The sequence below is a fragment of the Symphalangus syndactylus genome, chromosome 1 (genome assembly GCF_028878055.3).
Source record: "Symphalangus syndactylus isolate Jambi chromosome 1, NHGRI_mSymSyn1-v2.1_pri, whole genome shotgun sequence".
NCBI lineage: Eukaryota > Metazoa > Chordata > Mammalia > Primates > Hylobatidae > Symphalangus > Symphalangus syndactylus.
This window is the reverse complement of record NC_072423.2, coordinates 111863644-111882095: the sequence shown is the minus strand read 5'-3', so window position 1 is coordinate 111882095 and position 18452 is coordinate 111863644. Positions and strand designations below refer to the sequence as shown.

General features: G+C 45.7%; 1 protein-coding gene across 6 annotated transcripts in view; it reads right to left on the bottom strand.

Moving 5' to 3' along the window:
• The window catches only part of QRICH1 (glutamine rich 1), a 62237-nt gene that overhangs the window by 40376 nt on the left and 3409 nt on the right, over positions 1-18452 (bottom strand). For all 6 annotated transcript variants that reach the window (XM_055277755.2, XM_055277765.2, XM_055277785.2 and 3 more), the window contains one exon: positions 3916-4245. In XM_055277755.2, the coding sequence (XP_055133730.1) occupies positions 3916-4224 (309 nt within the window). In that variant the 5' untranslated portion in view covers positions 4225-4245. The remainder of the gene's footprint in view (positions 1-3915; positions 4246-18452) is intronic.

Here is an 18452-nt window from a genome sequence, read left to right as displayed (position 1 = left end):
GCTCATGCCTATAATCCCAGCACTTTTGGAGGCTGAGCCATGAGGACTGCTGGAGGCCAGGAGTTCAACACCAGCCTGAGCAACATGGCGAGAGTCTATCTCTACCAAAAATGAAAAAATTAGCTGAGCATGGTGGCATGCACCTGTACTCCTAGCTACTTGGGAGGCTGAGGTGAGAGCATCACCTGAGCCCAGGAGGTAGAGGCTGCAGTGAGCCATGACCATGCCACAGCACTCCAGCCTGGGGAAGTGAAATCCTGTCTCTAAAAAAACTAAAAGAAAAAATAAAGGAAAGGAAAACCTTCTATCTCACCAGGCACACCTCTCCATACTCCTGCCTCTCCAGCATGTTCCAGTCCCTTTCCTATCCTCTTAGTATAAAAAAACTTCCAGAATACAATGAAATTAAACCATAATAGACAATGGCAAGAAAACTGCATTTGCAACTGGAGGAGCCCGTTGTCTCACATAAAGACCTCTAAAGAGGAAAACTTTGGCCAGGCACGGTGGATCACGCCTGTAATCCCAGCACTTTGGGAGGCCAAGGCCGGTGGATCACCTGAGATCAGAAGTTCAAGACCAGCCTGACCAACATGGTGAAACCCTGTCTCTACTAAAAATACAAAAATTAGCCGGCACAGTGGCAGGTGCCTGGAATCCCACCTACTCAGGAGGTTGAGGCAGGAGAATCGCTTGAACCCAGCAGGCAGAGGTTGCAGTGAGCCGAGATCACGCCACTGCACTCCAGCCTGGGTGACACAGTGGGACTCCATCTCAAAAAAAAAAAGGAAAACATTTTACAACAAACGTACTAGTTTCTCGTCTTTCAGAAAGCTTATCAGCAATTAGCATTCTTTTTTGTGCCTTACAATTTTTATTTTTTTTGAGATGGGATCTCACTCTGTCACCCAGGCTGGAGTGCAGTGGCATGATCTCAGCTCACTGCAACCTCCACCTCCCAGGCTCAAGCGATTCTCCCATCTCAGCCTCCCTAGTAGCTAAGACCACAAGCGTGCATCACCACACCCAGCTAATTTTTTCTTGTTTTTTGGTAGAAACAGGGTTTCACCATGTTGCCCAGGCTGGTTTTGACCTCCTGGGCTCAAGCAATCCTCCCACCTCAGTTTCCCAAGTAGCTGGGACTACAAGTACATACCACCACTGGGTAATTTTTTTTTATTTTTTGTAGAGATGGGGTTTTGCCATGTTGCCCAGGCTGGTCTCAAATTTCTGGACTAAATGATCTGCCTGCCTTAGCATCCCAAAGTGCTGGGATTACAGGCATCCACAAATGCACTTGGCCATTTTGTGGCTTACAAACAACGAACACAGACCCAGAAATCCATTAGGTAATCTGAGTTATAGAATCACACAAGTTAATGAAGATCACTGAAATACATCAGCCTTTCCATTTTTAAATTAATTTCAAATGTTACACTATCAGTAATCAGCCAAGACCAGCCCTCCTGTGTTCTGTCTCTATTCAGGATGACACAAATAGAAAGGAAGCCTCAGCCAGGCACAGTGGCTCACACCTGCAATCCCAGTATTTTGGGAGGCCAAGGTGGGCGGATCATGAGGTCAGGAGATCGAGACCATGCTGGCTAACATGGTGAAACGCTGTCTCTACTAAAAATACAAAAAATTAGCCAGGCATGGTGGCTGGCGCCTGTAGTCCCAGCTACTCGGGAGGCTGAGGCGGGAGAATGGCGCGAACCTGGGAGGCGGAGCTTACAGTGAGCCAAGATCACGCCACTGCACTCCAGCCTGGGGGACAGAGAGAGACTCCATCTCAGGAAAAAAAAGAAAAGAAAGGAAGCCTCAGTCATATGAAGCCATCACATCTAAACTCAGTACCAAAAGATCACTAATTTCTAAACTATTCAGCTCTCCACAGCAAAGATCAAATATTTGGGCTGGGCGCAGTGGCTCATGCCTGTAATCCCAGCAGTTTGGGAGGCTGAGGCAGGTGGATCACGAGGGCAGGAGATCGTGACCATCCTGGCTAACATGGTGAAACCCCGTCTCTACTAAAAACAAAAAAAAATTAGCTGGGCGTGGTGGCGGGTGCCTGTAGTCCCAGCTACTTGGGAGGCTGAGGCAGGAGAATGGCGTGAACCCGGGAGGCGGAGCTTGCAGTGAGCTGAGATTGCACCACTGCACTCCAGCCTGGGCAACAGAGCAAGACTCTGTCTCAAAAAAAAAAAAAAAAAAAAAAAAAAAGATCAAATATTTGTGGTGTTTTTAGTTTACAGTACTTGAGAATATTTTTAAGGCCAGGCATGGCAGCTCATATTTGAAATCTCAGCTCTTTGGGAGGCCAAGGCAGGAGAATATCTTGAGGCTAAGAGTTCAAGACCAGCCTGGGCAACATAGGGAGACTCCATCTCTAAAAAAAAAAAAAATTTTTAATTAGCTGCACGTGGTGGTACATGCCTGTGGTCCAGCTACTTGGAGGTTGAGGCTGGATGATCGCTTGAGCCTGGGAGGTCAAAGCTGCAGTAAGGAGTGATCGTGCCACTGCACTCCAGCCTAGGTGACAGAGCAAGACCCTGTACCTCAAAAAAAAAAAAGGCACCATGGCTCATGCCTGTAATTCTAGCACTTTGGGAGCCCGAGAAGGGCAGATTACCTGAGGTCATAAGTTCGAGACCAGCCTGGCCAACATGGTGAAACCCAGTCTCTACTAAAAATACAAAAATTAGCCGGGCGTGTTAGCGCATGCTTGTAATCCCAGCTACTCAGGAAGCTGAGGCAGAAGAATCGCTTGAACCCGAGAGGTGGAGGTTGCAGTGAGCCGAGATCGCTCCATTGCACTCTAGCCTGGGCAACAAGGGCAAAACTCCATCACAAAAAAAAAAAAAAAAAAAAAGGCTGGGCATGGTGGCTCACACCAGTAATCCCAGCACTTTGGGAGGCCGAGGCAGGCAGATCCCTTGAGGTCTGCAGTTCAATCCCAACATGGGGAAACCCAGTCTCTATTAAAAATACAACAAAAATTGCTGAGGGTGGTAGCACACACCTGTAGTCCCAGGTACTCGGGAGGCTGAGGCATGAGAATAGCTTGAACCCGGGGGTCAGAGGCAAGAATGCGCCACTGCACTCCAGCCTGGGTGACAGAACAAGACTCTGTCTCAAAAAAGAAAAGAAAAAAACAACCCAGGTGTGGCCGGGTGCGGTGGCTCATGCCTGTAATCCCAGCACTTTGGGATGAGGAGGCAGGCGGATCACGAGGTCAGGAGTTCAAGACCAGCCTGGCCAACGTAGTGAAACCCCGTCTCTATTAAAAGTATAAAAAATTAGCCGGGTGTGTTGGCGGGCACCTGGAATCCCAGCTACTCAGGAGGCTGGGGCAGGAGAATCCATCCTGGGCCACAGTGCAAGACTCCATCTCAAAAAAAGAAGAAACAATGAAAATAACCCAGGTACAATGACATGGCAGCACCAGAGAGTGTTGGTCGGCCTTGGAAAGCCAGTCCTCCACCATCACTGACATTGCCGCTGGCGGGGTCATGTGCCGGGACCAGGTTCCGGTGTGGAGAGCCCCTCATCCTGGGAAAAGGGGTGCTGCCAGAAAGGTGGCCACTCCCTCACTCATCACACAAGGCACGCTGAACCTGATGCTAAACCACTCATAGATGACCTGTTTCTGGGTTGGGGTTTCCTAGGTAGCTAAGCAGATCCCTGGCTGCAATGTATTCAAAGTCAGCCTTGACACTGGGGTTTGTTTAAAAAAACAAACAAACAAAAACTTAAAAAGGAAAAGAAAGAAAAAATTTTTAGTCCACATTAACTTTGAAAATCTTAGTGTTAAATAACCTATAATATCATATAGATGTGATGATCCCACTAACTAAAACACTGACAACAAATAAAGTACATTAAACAGGCTGCACCTCAGCATTTCCCATATACCTGAACCTGCTGCGGCTGCTGAACCTGGATCTGTTGTTCTTGCTGGGTTTGTGGCTGAACACTGGTGGTGACTGGACAGGCAAGTTCAAGCAAAGACCCAGCCACTTCAGTGCTGTCTGTGTATATGCAGTTCCCACCCTGTTGGTACACCATGGTAGTGGTGGCTGTCTGCTGGAACTCCTGAAGGGCTTCTGGCCCCTTAGAGGCCAGTGAGTCCAGAAATTCCTTCATCCTGTGTTGCGGGACAGACCGTGCCTTTACTCGGATGTACTCTTCAAAGGAGATGGTGTTCTCTAGGGAATTATTCATATTGCAGAGTCCTCAGGGTTCCTAGAAATAAACAGAAGTCAAAATTATGTTACTGTTTTTAGCAGGAAATGCCCAGAAGCAATTACCCTTGCACAAGAGTGGAATATATTCAGGGCAGCTGTATACATATAGAAACAAAAACTACAGTTTTATTATACCACCTTTTTTTTTAGTTAATGGATGTTTGAAAATTATTTCTATTAACATTTCTTAAATAAAACTATCACACTGAAAACAAAAAACAAACACATGCTTCACAATACTGGATGAAACAGGCTGAAAACACACTTCCCACCCAGCACTAGGTCAATCCCATCTTCTCTGCAGAGCCAAGCACTGGACAGTAAATGTCACATGCAAAACTGCTCACCATCACAGAGAGGACACCAAGCAATGAGGAAGCTAGGCGCAGGGATTCCTATGGATATGTTTTATTTCCAAGTATTTCCTATAGCAGAGATAGCTATGCCACCTAGTTGTGGCAAGACACAAGAGGCAGAGGATATGTTCTTCATCTCCCATCAGAAAAACCAAAAATCCTATTTTGCCATATGCTGCTCACATTCTTTTGGAACACAGCTTATTGGTTAAGAGCATGGACTCTGGAGCCAGGCTGCCTGGATTCAAATCTCAACTTTATGTCTCCTTTATTATGTAACTCTAGAAAAGTCAATTAACCTTAGTTTTCTTGTGAGTAAAATGGGGATACAGTAGTACTTACCTCACAGTTGACATAAGGATTAAATAACACATTTAGAAAATCATCTAACACATAGATAGCACTACATAAATGTAACTAATACTATTAAAATAATTCTGGAAAAAAAAGGTAAATAGTGCTTTAAATATCCAGGTCACTACTAAAATTCAGAAATAAATTCTACAAGTTTTCATCAGGTATTTATTTACCTTAAGAATTAACCTGCAGACGTACAGTTAACTCTCATTACCTAAGGGACAAGTGTACAATCTGTGGACTGCTGACCCCTGTCGCTGCTACCTTTGTACCATCCTCCCTTCATCAGCCCGACCTCCAGAACAAAAGTAGCAGCAGGATGAAAGAGTAACAGAAAACAAGCTAACGTTTTTGCCAAAAAGGATTCTCAGACAATTCTGAATGTCTGGAAAGGTGATTTGTTCCCTTGAGCAATCAGGACAGATATACTAGACTGACCAGATGCTCTACCTTATGTTACAGATATAAAATATGTGAGTAGGCATCTTCTTTCTTCTACCTAGGCTCTAAATTCTTGGCAGACAAGACTATGTCCTGGTTCTCTCCGAATAGCCCACCCATGGTAGTTGCTTCATATATACCTGCTGCATTTGAAATTCAATGTGGAACAGGAAGAATTATGGTTGTTTTGTTTTGTTTTTTGAGACAGAGTCTCATTCTGTTGCCCAGGCTGGAGTGCAGTGGCTTGATCTTGGCTCACTGCAAGCTCCACCTCCTGGGTTCACACCATTCTCCTGCCTCAGCCTCCCAAGTAGCTGGGACTACAGGCACCCGCCACCACGCCCAGCTAATTTTTTCGTATTTTTAGTAGAGATGAGGTTTCACCATCTTAGCCACGATGGTCTCGATCTCCTGACCTCATGATCTGCCCACCTCGGCCTCCCAAAGTGCTGGGATTACAGGCATGAGCCACCATGCCCGCCCTTTTTTTTTTTTTTTTGAGTTGGAGTCTCCCTCTGTCGCCCAGGCTGGAGTGCAGTGGCACAATCTTGGCTCACTGTAGCCTCCCAGGTTCAAGTGATTTTCCTGCCTCAGCCTCCTGAGTAGCTGGGACTACAGGTGCCCACCACCGTGCCCAGCTAATTTATGTATTTTTAGTAGAGACTGGGTTTCGCCATGTTGGCCCGGCTGGTCTCAAACTCCTGACTTCAGGTGACCCGCCCGCCTTGGCCTCCCAAAGTACTGGGATTATAGGCGTGAGCCACCCAATTGTTTCTGTAATATCCACAGCTCCACGGACTCAAGCAATCCTTCCACCTCAGCCTGGGCAACATGCAGAAACCCCATCTCTACAAAAAAATATAAAAATTAACTGGGTGTGGTGGTATGCACCTGTAGTCCCAGCTACTAGGGAGGCTGAGGTGGAAGGACTGCTTGAGCCCAGAGATCGAGGCTGCGGTGAGCCGAGATCACTCCAATGCGCTCCAGCATAGGCGACAGAGCGTAACTCTGTCTAAAAAAAAAAAAAAAAATTAAGTTATCAGCTGGTCACAGTGGTACACACAAGTAGTCTCAGCTACTCAGGAGGCTGAGGTGGGAGGATTGCTTGAGCCCAGGTCTTTGGGCTGGGAAACCTATAGAGACTTACATCTGTAAAAAAATAAAATAAAACAAAAATAATACTAATTAAGTGGTCAACGATGTCCACGTCACACATAAAGAGAGCATCAGGCCAAGCACACTTTGCCTAACTACAGATTCAGAGAAGGCTACTTGGCTTAGGTGATCCCAGAGCACTCATTTGCCACACTTGCACAGAATGTATCAAAGCTCCCCTTTGTTAACGGCACAGTAGCGATTTCCTTAAGAAGGCATCTTTCGGCTGGGTGTTGTGGCTCACGCCTCTAATCCCAGCACTTTGGGAGGCCAAGGCAGGCAGATCACCTGAGGTCAGGAGTTTGAGACCAGCCTGGCCAACAAGGTGAAACCCTGTCTCTACTAAAAATACAAAAATTAGCCGGGCATGGTGGCAGGCACCTGTAATACCAGCTACTCAGGAGGCCGAGGCAGGAGAATTGCTTGAGCCCAGGAGGCAGAGGTTGCAGTGAGCTGAGATCGTGCCACTGCGCTGCAGCCTGGGCGCCAGAGTGAGACTCTACCTCAAAAAAAAAAAAAAAGGGGGCATCTTTCATAATAGAGATCCGGTAACATTACAAAGTTATGAAACTCTAATATCTAATCACATATACCCTTCTGCTAAAAAGGGGACAAAGGAAAGATTATATGAGCAGACATTAACAGGTCCTCTACCATGCTGGTACATAATTTCAGTTTTTCACCTCCATTATAAAAGAGCAGTAGAGGTCAGTTGGAATTTACATTTCCTAAAATGTATTTTCTTCAACTGTCAGTTGCATTCACATAATATACTGAGACTGATTAAATTTTCAAAGCTACTACAAAAAGCATTTGTTTTTTTTTTTAAGGTACAAAAGTAAAGAGTTTTTACATGCAGCAAAAACCTTTTTTGTCTGAAGTCTGGGAAAAGACAAATGACTAAACATCGATACAAAGAAACATTGCTTCCCGAAGGAGTAGATGGGAATTCAATATCAAACAAAACAAAACAAAAACAACAAAAAATAATTAAAAAAAAAAACAAGAAAAAAGAAACAACGCAAACAAAGTTTACAGAACCGAAAAACCTTCATGACTATTGCCCAGTAAAGCCAGTCTCTATGATCCTCCTAGTAACCCTATTTCTCCTCACTCTCGTCTTTCAAGTTTCAGAAACTCAGAAGGGGCAGCTTAAGCCTCACCTCAAGTCTGATATTAAGTGTAAAGGATAATTTCACCAACTTTTCTTCCTAGAAACAAGCTTTCTTCAGTATTCAGTATAGAATTCCACCTAGTTTTTGTTTTGTTTTTGGAGGTTTCTTGGGGGGTTAGGGACAGGGATACAAAACTCAACTAAGAAAAACCATTCTAATAGTATAAAAAGATATAAAATAAAAAGTAAAAACAGCTAAGTATGCTTTGACCTCTGGTTCTTCATCATGCCATTGCACTCCAGCCTGGGCAACAAGAACGAAACTCCACCTCAAAAAAAAAAAAAAAAAAAAAGCCTAAAAAAGTTTATAAATAAAAAACTAAAAATCACCCTCCTCTCATCAAACCCTGCCAATCACATTTTTATTCTTAGTTTTGTTATGATTACTTTCATACCTTTAAGCCTCTACTTGTAGACTCATTAATTTTAGAGTACTGGCCAGGTGCAGTGGCTCAGGCCTCTAATCCCGGCACTTTGGGAGGCTAAGCCGGGTGGATCGCCTGAGGGCAGGAGATCGAGACCAGCCTGGCCAACATGGTGAAACCCCGCCTTTACTAAAAATATAAAAATTAGCCAGGCATGATGGCACATGCCTGTAATCCCAGCTACTCAGGAGGCTGAGACAGGAGAATCACTTGAACCTAGGAGATGGAGGTTGTAGTGAGCTGAGATTGCACCACTGCCCTCCAGCCTAGCAACAGAGTGAGACTCCATCTTAAAAAAAAAAAAATTTGAAGTATCTATGGAGTTCTCACTATGTAAGATCAGGAAATTAAAGTCCCATACCCCCGATTTTTTGTTGTTGGTTTCTTTAGACAAGGTCTTATTCTATCACCCAGGATGGAGTGCAGTGGTAAGATCTTGGCTCACTGCAACCTCAACCTCCTGCGATCAATTGCTCCTCTCACCTCAGCCGCCCAAGCATCTGGGACTACAAGCATGTACCACCACGCCCAGCTAATTACTGTATTTGTTGTAGAAACAGGGTTTTGCCATGTTGCCCACGCTGTTCTCAAACTCCTAGGCTCAAGAGATCTGCCCACTTCGGCCTCCCAAAGTGCTGGGATTACAGGCGTGAGCCACCATGCCTGGCAGAAGCCTTCTAATTTTTTTTATTTTTTTGAGACAGAGTCTTGCTCTGTAGCCCAGGTTGGAGTGCAGTGACATGATCTCTACTCACTGCAACCTCCGTCTCCCGGGTTCCAACCATTCTCCTGCCTCAGTCTTCAAAGTAGCTGGGATTACAGGCATACGCCACCATGCCCAGCTAATTTTTGTATTTTTAGTAGAGACAGGGTATCACCATGTTGGCAAAGCTGGTCTCGAACTCCTGACCTTGTAATCTGCCCGCCTTGGCCTCTCAAAGTGCTGGAATTACAAGGCACCTGCCCCCACACCCGGCTAAGTTTTGTATTTTCAGTGGGGATGGAGTTCTGCTATGTTGGCCAGCCTGGTCTCAAACTCCTCGCCTCAAGCGATCTGCCCAGCCTCCCAAAGTGCGAGGATTACAGGTGTGAGCCACTGCGCCCAGCAAAATGTCCTCTATTTCTGATAAACATTTAGCTAAGTGAATATAACTTCTATTTAATCAATATTTTAGTTTTAGAATACAACATTTCATACCAAAGTCCAGAACATATTTTTTGTCAATCAAGGTTCCAAAGATATGATAAAAACCATTCTGCTGCCTATGTCATCACCAAATAAATCCTACCAGCCAGTATTTCTAGAACAGTACCTTTAAAAAGTTACTATAAGAAACTCTAGCCCAAATATACATTTATTTCCTGTGCAAAAAGGCAAATAAGCTAGATATTCAGTTGTCAGAAAAAATAAAAGCTTCAAAAAGTTACCTGCTATAAACCATCAAAATCCATTCTTTAAGCCTTCCATTAAAAAAAAAAAAAAAAAAGCCAGGCACGGTGGCTCACGCCTGTAATCCCAGCACTTTGGGAGGCCGAGGTGGGTGGATCATGAGGTCAGGAGATCGAGACCACCCTGGCTAACACGGTGAAACACTGTCTCTACTAAAAATACAAAAAATTACCCTGGCATGGTGGCGGGCACCTGTAGTCCCAGCTACTCGAGAGGCTGAGGCAGGAGACGGGCGTGAACTTGGGAGGCAGAGCTTGCAATGAGCCGAGACCATGCCACTACACTCCAGCCTGGGCGACAGAGCAAGACTCCGTCTCAAAAAAAAAGAAAAAAAAAAAAACAAGAAAAAAAGGCCAGGTGTGGTGGCTCATGCCTGTAATCCTAGCACTATGGACTTTAGGGGGCCAAGGAAGGTGGATAACCTGAGGTCGGGAGTACGAGACCAGCCTAACATGGAGAACACCCATCTCTACTAAAAATACAAAATTAGTTGGGCATGGTGGAGCATGCCTGTAATCTCAGCTACTTGGGAGGCTGAGGCAGGAGAATCGCTTGAACCTGGGAGGCGGAGGTTGCAGTGAGCCAAGATCGCACCACTGCACTCCAGCCTGGCGACAGAGACTCCGTCTCAAAAAAAAAAAAAAAAAAAAAAAAAAAAGGGCCTGGGATGATGGTGCATGCCTGCAGTCCTGGCTACTCAGGAGGCTGAAACAGGAGGATTGCTTGAGTAGTCCAGGAGTTCTGGGCTGTAGTGCGCTATGCCAATCAGGTGTCCACATTAAGTTCAGCATCAATATGGTGACTTCAAGGGAGCAGGGAATCACCAGGTTGCCTAAGGAGGGGTGAACCACCCCAGGATGGAAATGGGGCAGGTCAAAACTTCCATACTGCAGTAGTAGGATCCTGTCTGTGGATAGCCACTGCACTCCAACCTGGGCACCACAGTGAGATCCCATCTCTTAGAAATAATAGTAATAATTTAAAAGACAAACAAGCTTGAGGTAGGAAAAATTCCATAAAACCATTAGAAAATGTCAATACTAAGCTGGGCATGGTGGCTCTCGCCTGTAGTCCCAGCTACTTGGGAGACCGAGGCAGGAGGATAGGATGGCTTGATCCCAGCAGTTTGAGCCTGCAATGAGCTATGATCATGCCACTGCACTCCAGCTTGGGTGACAGAGTGAGACTCTATCTCAAAAAAAAAAAAAAAAAAAAAGTTAGCCAGGTGTGGTGCTGCACACCTGTAGTCCCAGCTACTTGGGAGGCTGAGGCAGGAGAATTGCTTGAACCCGGGAGGCACAATCTTGGCTCACTGCAACCTCCATGCCCCCCGGGTTCAAGCGATTCTCCTGCCTCAGCCTCCCGAGTAGCTAGGATTACAGGCACCTGCCACCGTGCCCGGCTAATTTTTGTATTTTTAGTAGAGACAGGGTTTCACCATCTTGGCCAGGCTGGTCTTGAACTCCTAACCTCATGATCCACCCGCCTCAGCCTCCCAAAGTGCTGGGATCACAGGTATGAGCCACCGCGCCCAGCCCACATCCGGCTAATTTTTATATTTTTAGTAGAGATGAGGTTTCGCCATGCTGGCCAGGTTGGTCTCGAACTCTTAACCTCAGGTAATCCACTCGCTTCCACCTTCCAAAGTGCTGGGATTACAGGCATGAGCAACCACGCCCAGCCTAAGTTCTTTTTTATTTATTTATTTTTTTTGAGACAGTCTTGCTCTGTCGCCCAGGCTGGAGTGTAGTGGCACAATCCTGGCTCACTGAAACCTCTGCCTCCTGGGTTCAAGCGATTCTCCTGCCTCAGCCTCCAAAGTAGCTGGGATTATGGGCACCCGCCACCACGCCCAGCTAATTTTTGTATTTTAGTAGAGACGGGATTTCGTCATGTTGGTCAGGATGTTCTCGAACTCCTGACCTCAAGTGATCCACAGCATCGGTCTCCCAAAGTGCCAGGATTACAGGCGTGAGCCATCACATCCAGCCAAGATTGTGAGACCAGCCTGGCCAACATGGTGAAACCCCATTTCCACTAAAAATACAAAAACTAACTGGGCATAGTGGCAGCCACCCGTAATCTCAGCTACTCTAGAGGCTGAGGCAGGAGAATTGCTTGAATCTGGGAGGCGGAGGTTGCAGTGAGCTGAGATTGCGCCACTGCACTTCGGCCTGGGGAAAGAGTGAGGCTCCACCTCAAAAAACTAAAAAAAGGAATGCTAATAGTAGTTATGCCTAGAGGATGGAACCACAGAGTATTTAAGTTTCTTCCTGTTTAATACTCTTCTGAATTTTCCACAAGTGGTATTAATCTAAGGCTCATGCCTGTAATCCCAGCACTTTGGGAGGCCGAGGCAGGCAGATCACCAGGTCAGGAGATCAAGACCATCCTGGCTAACATGGTGAAACCCCATCTCTACTAAAAATACAAAAAATTAGCCCAGTGTTGTGGCGGGTGCCTGTAGTCCCAGCTACTCGGGAGGCTGAGGCAGGAGAATGGCATGAACCTGGGAGGTGGAGCTCGCAGTGAGCTGAGATCACGCCACTGCACTCCAGCCTGGGCGACAGAGTGAGACTCTCTCAAAAAAAAAAAAAAAAAAAACAAAAACAAAAACAAAAACAAAAAAATTAGCCGGGTGTGGTGTTGGGCGCCTGTAGTCCCAGCTACTCGGGAGGCTGAGGCAGGAGAATGGTGTGAATCCAGGAGGTGGAGCTTGCAGTGAGCCAAGATCACGCCACTGCACTCCAGCCTGGGCGACAGAGTGAGACTCTGTCTCAAAAAAAAAAAAAAAAAAAATTATCTTTTTCTACACAGTGGCTATAGTGTAGTAATGGTAACAGACACATAATTCTGGTTGACCATAGTGTGATTTTGTTTCAAAATCTGAAAGAAACTAAACAGGCCGAACGAGGTGGCTCATACCTGTAATCCCAGCACTTTGGGAGGCCAAGTTGGGTGGATCACCCGAGGTCAGTAGTTTGAGACCGGCCTGACCAACATGATGAAATCCGGTCTCTACTAACAATACAAAAAAAAAGTAGCCAGGTGTGGTGGCACAGGCCTGTAATCCCAGCTACTCAGAAGGCTGAGACATGAGAATTGCTTGAACCTGGGAGGCGGAGGTTGCAGTAAGCCAAGACCATGCAACTGCACTCCAGCCTGGGCAACAAGGGTGAAACTCCATCTCAAAAAAGAAAAGAAAAGAAAAAGAAACCATAAAATACCAAAAACTTGTACAAAATAACGAAGACTTAACTTCAAGATGTTCAAGATGCTGCACATAAGACACAAAAGTTGAGCCTTCGTGATAAAGAGAAATGGAGAAACTTCTAAAAGAGACAAAAAATTCTTAATTAGCTCCAAGTAAAAGACTTAGTGATAAGCAATAAAGAAATTAATTAGGCCGGGAGCGGTGGCTCACGCTTGTAATCCCAGCACTTTGGGAGGCCGAGGCGGGGGATCACGAGGTCAGGAGATCGAGACCACGGTGAAACCCCGTCTCTACTAAAAATACAAAAAATTAGCCAGGCGTGGTGGCAGGCGCCTGTAGTCCCAGCTACTCGGAGAGGCTGAGGCAGGAGAATGGCATGAACCCGGGAGGCGGAGCTTGCAGTGAGCCGAGATCGCGCCACTGCACTCCAGCCTGGGCGACAGAGCGAGACTCCGTCTCAAAAAAAAAAAAAAAAAGAAATTAATTAAAGTATTTCTGAAAAACATGCAGCCATGAGGATATTTGAGTGTTCCCAATTTCTGGGACTCTGATGAGACTAATAATGAAAAAAGAAAATACTCTAATGCTCTTGGGGTGTATGAGGTCTGTAAACAGGCATTTACTTCTAAATGCTTTTAAATATAGCTGCACTGTAAAAAAATAAAATAAAATAAAGGAAAACAAGCCCTCCCTTAAACAGACCCTGGACATTTTTGCTGGTATAAATTCAAATTGATCACTGATATCTCCTCTGAATCTCCTTTTTCTTTTTTTTTTTTTTTTTTTTTTGAGACAGAGTCTCGCTCTGTTGCCCAGGCTGGAGTGCAATGGTGAGATCTCGGCCCACTGTAAGCTCTGCCTCCCGGGTTCACGCCATTCTCCTGCCTCAGCCTCCCAAGCAGCTGGGACTACAGGCACCCACCACTACGCCCGGCTAATTTTTTTTATATTTTTAGTAGAGACGGGGTTTCCCCGTGTTAGCCAGGATGGTCTCGATCTCCTGACCTCGTGATCCTCGGCCTCCCAAAGTGCTGGGATTACAGGTGTGAGCCACTGCACCTGGCTCCTCTGTATTTCCTCTTACTGGAGCTTAGCATAGTGCCTGATGCACAGCAATTCTTCACTACATGAGTTATTATTTTTATTATTTTATTACTAGAATATAAGATGGTACCATGGACAAAGGTTACTCCAAAACAACAATCTATTACATTTCTATAGGTCTGTTTGCTAATTTTTTTCTTTTTTCCGTTTAGGTACCAAGGGAAGATCTTACTGCAATCACCCTTTCTTGGGTTTCTTATCCCTGATACCTATTTTGGGCCCCCGTATGGCTCTGCAGAGTGAGTCTTCAATCCGTGATGGACTAAAAGAAGAAAGTCTGAGCTGCCTCAGAACCTTACCTCTTCCTTGGGCTTTGAGGCCCCTCAAGGTTCACATCTACTCCAAAAATGGCTCTTCATAGCTTAGTCCAGTTTGAATACATTCACATGGGGCCCGGTGCAGTGGCTCACGCCTGTAATCCCCAGCACTTTGGGAGGCTGAGGTGGGTGGATCACCTGAGGTTGGGAGTTAGAGACCAGTCTGGCCAACATGGTGAAATCCCATCTCTACCAAAAACACAAAAATTAGCCAGGCGTGGTGGCGGGCACCTGTAACCTCAGCTACTCGGGAGGCTGAGGCAGGAGAATCACTTGCACCCAGCAGCCAGAGGTTGCAGTGAGCCGAGATCGCGCCTCTGCACTCTAGCCTGGGCAACAAGAGCAAAACTCTGTCTCAAATAAAATAAAACAGGCTGGGCGCAGTGGCTCACGCCTATAATCCCAGCAGTTTGAGAGGCTGAGGCAGGCAGATCACAAGGAGTTTGAGACCAGTCTGGCTAATATGGTGAAACCCTGTCTCTACTAAAAATACAAAAATTAGCCAGGTGTGGTGCCTGTAGTCCCAGCTACTAGGGAAGCTGAGGCAGGAGAATTACTTGAACCTCGGAGGCGAAGGTTGCAGTGAACAGTGATCGCACCACTGCACTCCAGCCTGGGCAACAGACCAAGACTCCATCTCAAAAAATAATAATAATAATAAATAAATAAATAATAAATAAAAAATAGGCCAGGTGCAGTGGCTGCCTGTAATCCCAGGACTCTGGAAGGCCGAGTCGGGCATATCACGAGGTCAGGAGTTCAAGACCAGCCTGGCCAACATGGTGAAACCCCATCTCTACTAAAAATACAAAAATTAGCCAGGCGGGGTACCGTGCGCCTGTAGTCCCAGCTACTCGGGAGGCTGAGGCAGAAGAAACGCCTGAACTCAGGAGGCGGAGGTTCATCTCAAAAAAAAAAAAAAAAAGAATAGAAATATGTCTTCTATGCTTCTTTGAAGTAACTCCATAAGTTTATAAGACAGATATGACTCCTTAAAATGGAAATCGATTTTTTTTTCCATGTGATTGTATTCATTTTATTTTATTTATTTTTGAGACAGTCTCACCCTGTCACCCAGGCTGGAATGCAGTGGCGCAATCTCGGCTCACTGCAAGCTCCACCTCCCGGGTTCACGCCAGTCTCCTGCCTCAGCCTCCCGAGTAGCTGGGACCACAGGCGCCCGCCACCACGCCCAGCTAATTTTTTTGTATTTTTTAGTAGAGAGACAGTTTCACTGTGTTAGCCAGGATGGTCTCGATCTCCTGACCTCATGATCTGCCCGCCTCGGCTTCCCAAAGTGCTGGGATTACAGGCGTGAGCCACTGCGCCCGGCCAGGATTGACATATTTCTATTCTTTTGCCTGGGTTTTGTTTCTTTGTATTTATATTTTTTTGAGACGGAGTCTCGCTTTCTCACCCAGGATGGAGTGCAATGGCATCATCTTGGCTCAATGCAACCTCCGTTTCCCAGGTTCAAGCGGTTCTCCTGCCTCAGCCTCCCAAGTAGCTTGAACTACAGGCGCACGCCACCAAGCCCAGCTAATTTTTTTTGTATTTTTAGTAGAATCGGGGTTTCACCATAATGGCCAGGCTGTTCTCGAACTCCTGACCTCAGGTGATCCGGCCCCCCTCGGCCTCCCAAAGTGCTGGGATTACACACCTGAGCCACTGCACTGGGCATTTGTCTGTTTTTTTGTTTTTTTGTTTTTATGAGACAGGGTCTTGCTCCACTACCCAGGATAAAATGCAGTGGTGCGTTCACAGGTCCCTGCAGCCTCACACTCCTGGGCTCAAACAATCCTCCTGCCTCAGCCTCCCGAATAGCTGGGACTACAGGTCCATGCTACCACATCCAGCTATTTCTATTTTTCTGCAGAAACGGGGTCTTGCCATCTTGCCCAGGCTGGTCTCCAACTCCTGGGCTCAAGCAATCCTCCCACCTTGGCCTCCCAAACTGCTGGGATTACAGGCATGAGCCACTGTGTTCCACCCATATTTCGATTTTTAAGGATACTAGGCAACTGCAGGGTTTGTGATAGAAGTTATCCCATTAGGACATTTATATGCCCCATGCCAGAGGAATCCCTGGTTTAGGGGCATTTTCATCACGGTTCTATTTTCTTTTCTTTTTTTTTTGAAATGGAGTCTCGCTCTGTCCCCCAGCCTGCAGTGCAATGGTGCCCTCTCAGTTCACTGCAACCTCCGCCTACAGGTTCAAGCGATTCTCCTGCCTCATCTTCCTGAGTAGTTAGGATTACAGGCACCCATCACCATGCCCTGCTAATTTTTGTATTTTTAGTAGAGACAGGATTTCACCATGTTGGCCAGGCTGGTCTGGAACTCCTGACCTTAGGTAATCCGCCCTCATTGGCCTCCTAAAGTGATGGAATTACGGGCATGAGCCACTACACCTGGCCATGGTCCTATTTTCAATCAGGAAACTAAAATTTGTATTTTTCCCAAATATTGACAGGTTGTAAACCGGCACAACCACTTGCATTATCTAGTGAAGCTGAAAATATCCATTCCATGAACCTGAGCAATTTTACCCATCAGTGTGTATGAAGGAACTTTTTTTTTTTTTAACAAGGGTACTTAATACAAGAATGTTCACAGCAGCATGGTTAACAGCCAAAACCTGGAAGCAACCCAGATATCTATCAATAGTGGAATGGATAAATACCTTATGGTATATTCATACAACAGAATACTACATAAAAAATGGAAATGAACAGCTGCACACAATGTGAACAAATTTCAGAAACATTATGCTAAGACAACATAATACAGCATGACTCCATTTATATACAACTCAAAAAGAAACAAATCTAAACTATGTTAAGGGTTACGGAGATGGTAAATGTAAAAAGAAAAAGAATTTTATCACAGAATAACAGCTGTCTGTAGGGCTTGAGAAGCTGTGATCAGGAAGGGACCCACAAAGGGTTCAGGGATACTGGCATTGTTTTATTTCTTGAAAAAGTAGTACTTTTGCCAGCAATTTACTTTATAGTTTGTCATTAAATTGTACAGAGATCGCCTAAATTTACATGGATGGATAAATATTTCACAAATTTTAAAACAGAGAAAAACATGGGCAGGCGCGGTGGCTCACACCTGTAATCTCAGCACTTTGGGAGGCCAAGGTGGGCAGACCATGAGGTCAGGAGTTTGAGACCAGCCTGACCAACATAGTGAAACTCCATCTCTACTACAAATACAAAAAATTAGCCAGGCGTCGGCCAGGCGCGGTGGCTCACACCTGTAATCCCAGCACTGTGGGAGGCCGAGGCGGGCAGATCACGAGGTCAGGAGATCGAGACTATGCTGGCTAACACGGTGAAACCCCGTCTCTACTAAAGCTACAAAAAATTAGCTGGCGTGGTGGCAGACACCTGTAGTTCCAGCTACTCGGGAGGCTGAGGCAGGAGAATGGCATGAACCCAGAAGGTGGAGCTTGCAGTGAGCCGAGATCATGCCACTGCACTCCAGCCTGGGTGGCAGAGTGAGACTACGTCGCAAAAAAAAAAAATAATAATAAAAATAAAAAATAAAAAATAAAAATAAATAAAATTAGCTGGCGTGGTGGCAGACACCTGTAGTTCCAGCTACTCGGGAGGCTGAGGCAGGAGAATGGCATGAACCCAGAAGGTGGAGCTTGCAGTGAGCCGAGATCATGCCACTGCACTCCAGCCTGGGCGGCAGAGTGAGACTACGTCTCAAAAAAAAAAAAAAAAAAAAAAAAAAAAAATTAGCCCGGCGTGGTGGCGGGCACCTGTAATTCCAGCTACTCGAGAGGCTGAGGCAGGAGAATTGCTTGAAACCGGAAGGTGGAGGTTGCAGTGAGCCGAAATCGCGCCATTGCACTCCAGCCTGGGTGACAAGAGTGAAACTCCATCTCAAAAAAAAAAAAAAAAAAAGAGAAAAATATTAGCCTTCTGACACAGCCACCATTTCTACCTACAGTTTTGCCCTGGCCTGAAGAGTGAGACCAAAGGAGCACTCCTTCCCTCTTTCAGCAAAGGAAGAAATTAATCTATCATTTCTTCATGCAGCCACATTAAATTAATAACAAAAATCATAATCTAATGTAATAACTAGGAAAAAATACAAAGGAAGCATTTAAGTGAAGTCTGGAGAGGACTTAAAACATCTGGAACAAAATGCAGGGCAACAGAATAACAGAAAAGAACAGGTAATAGGTCAGGTACA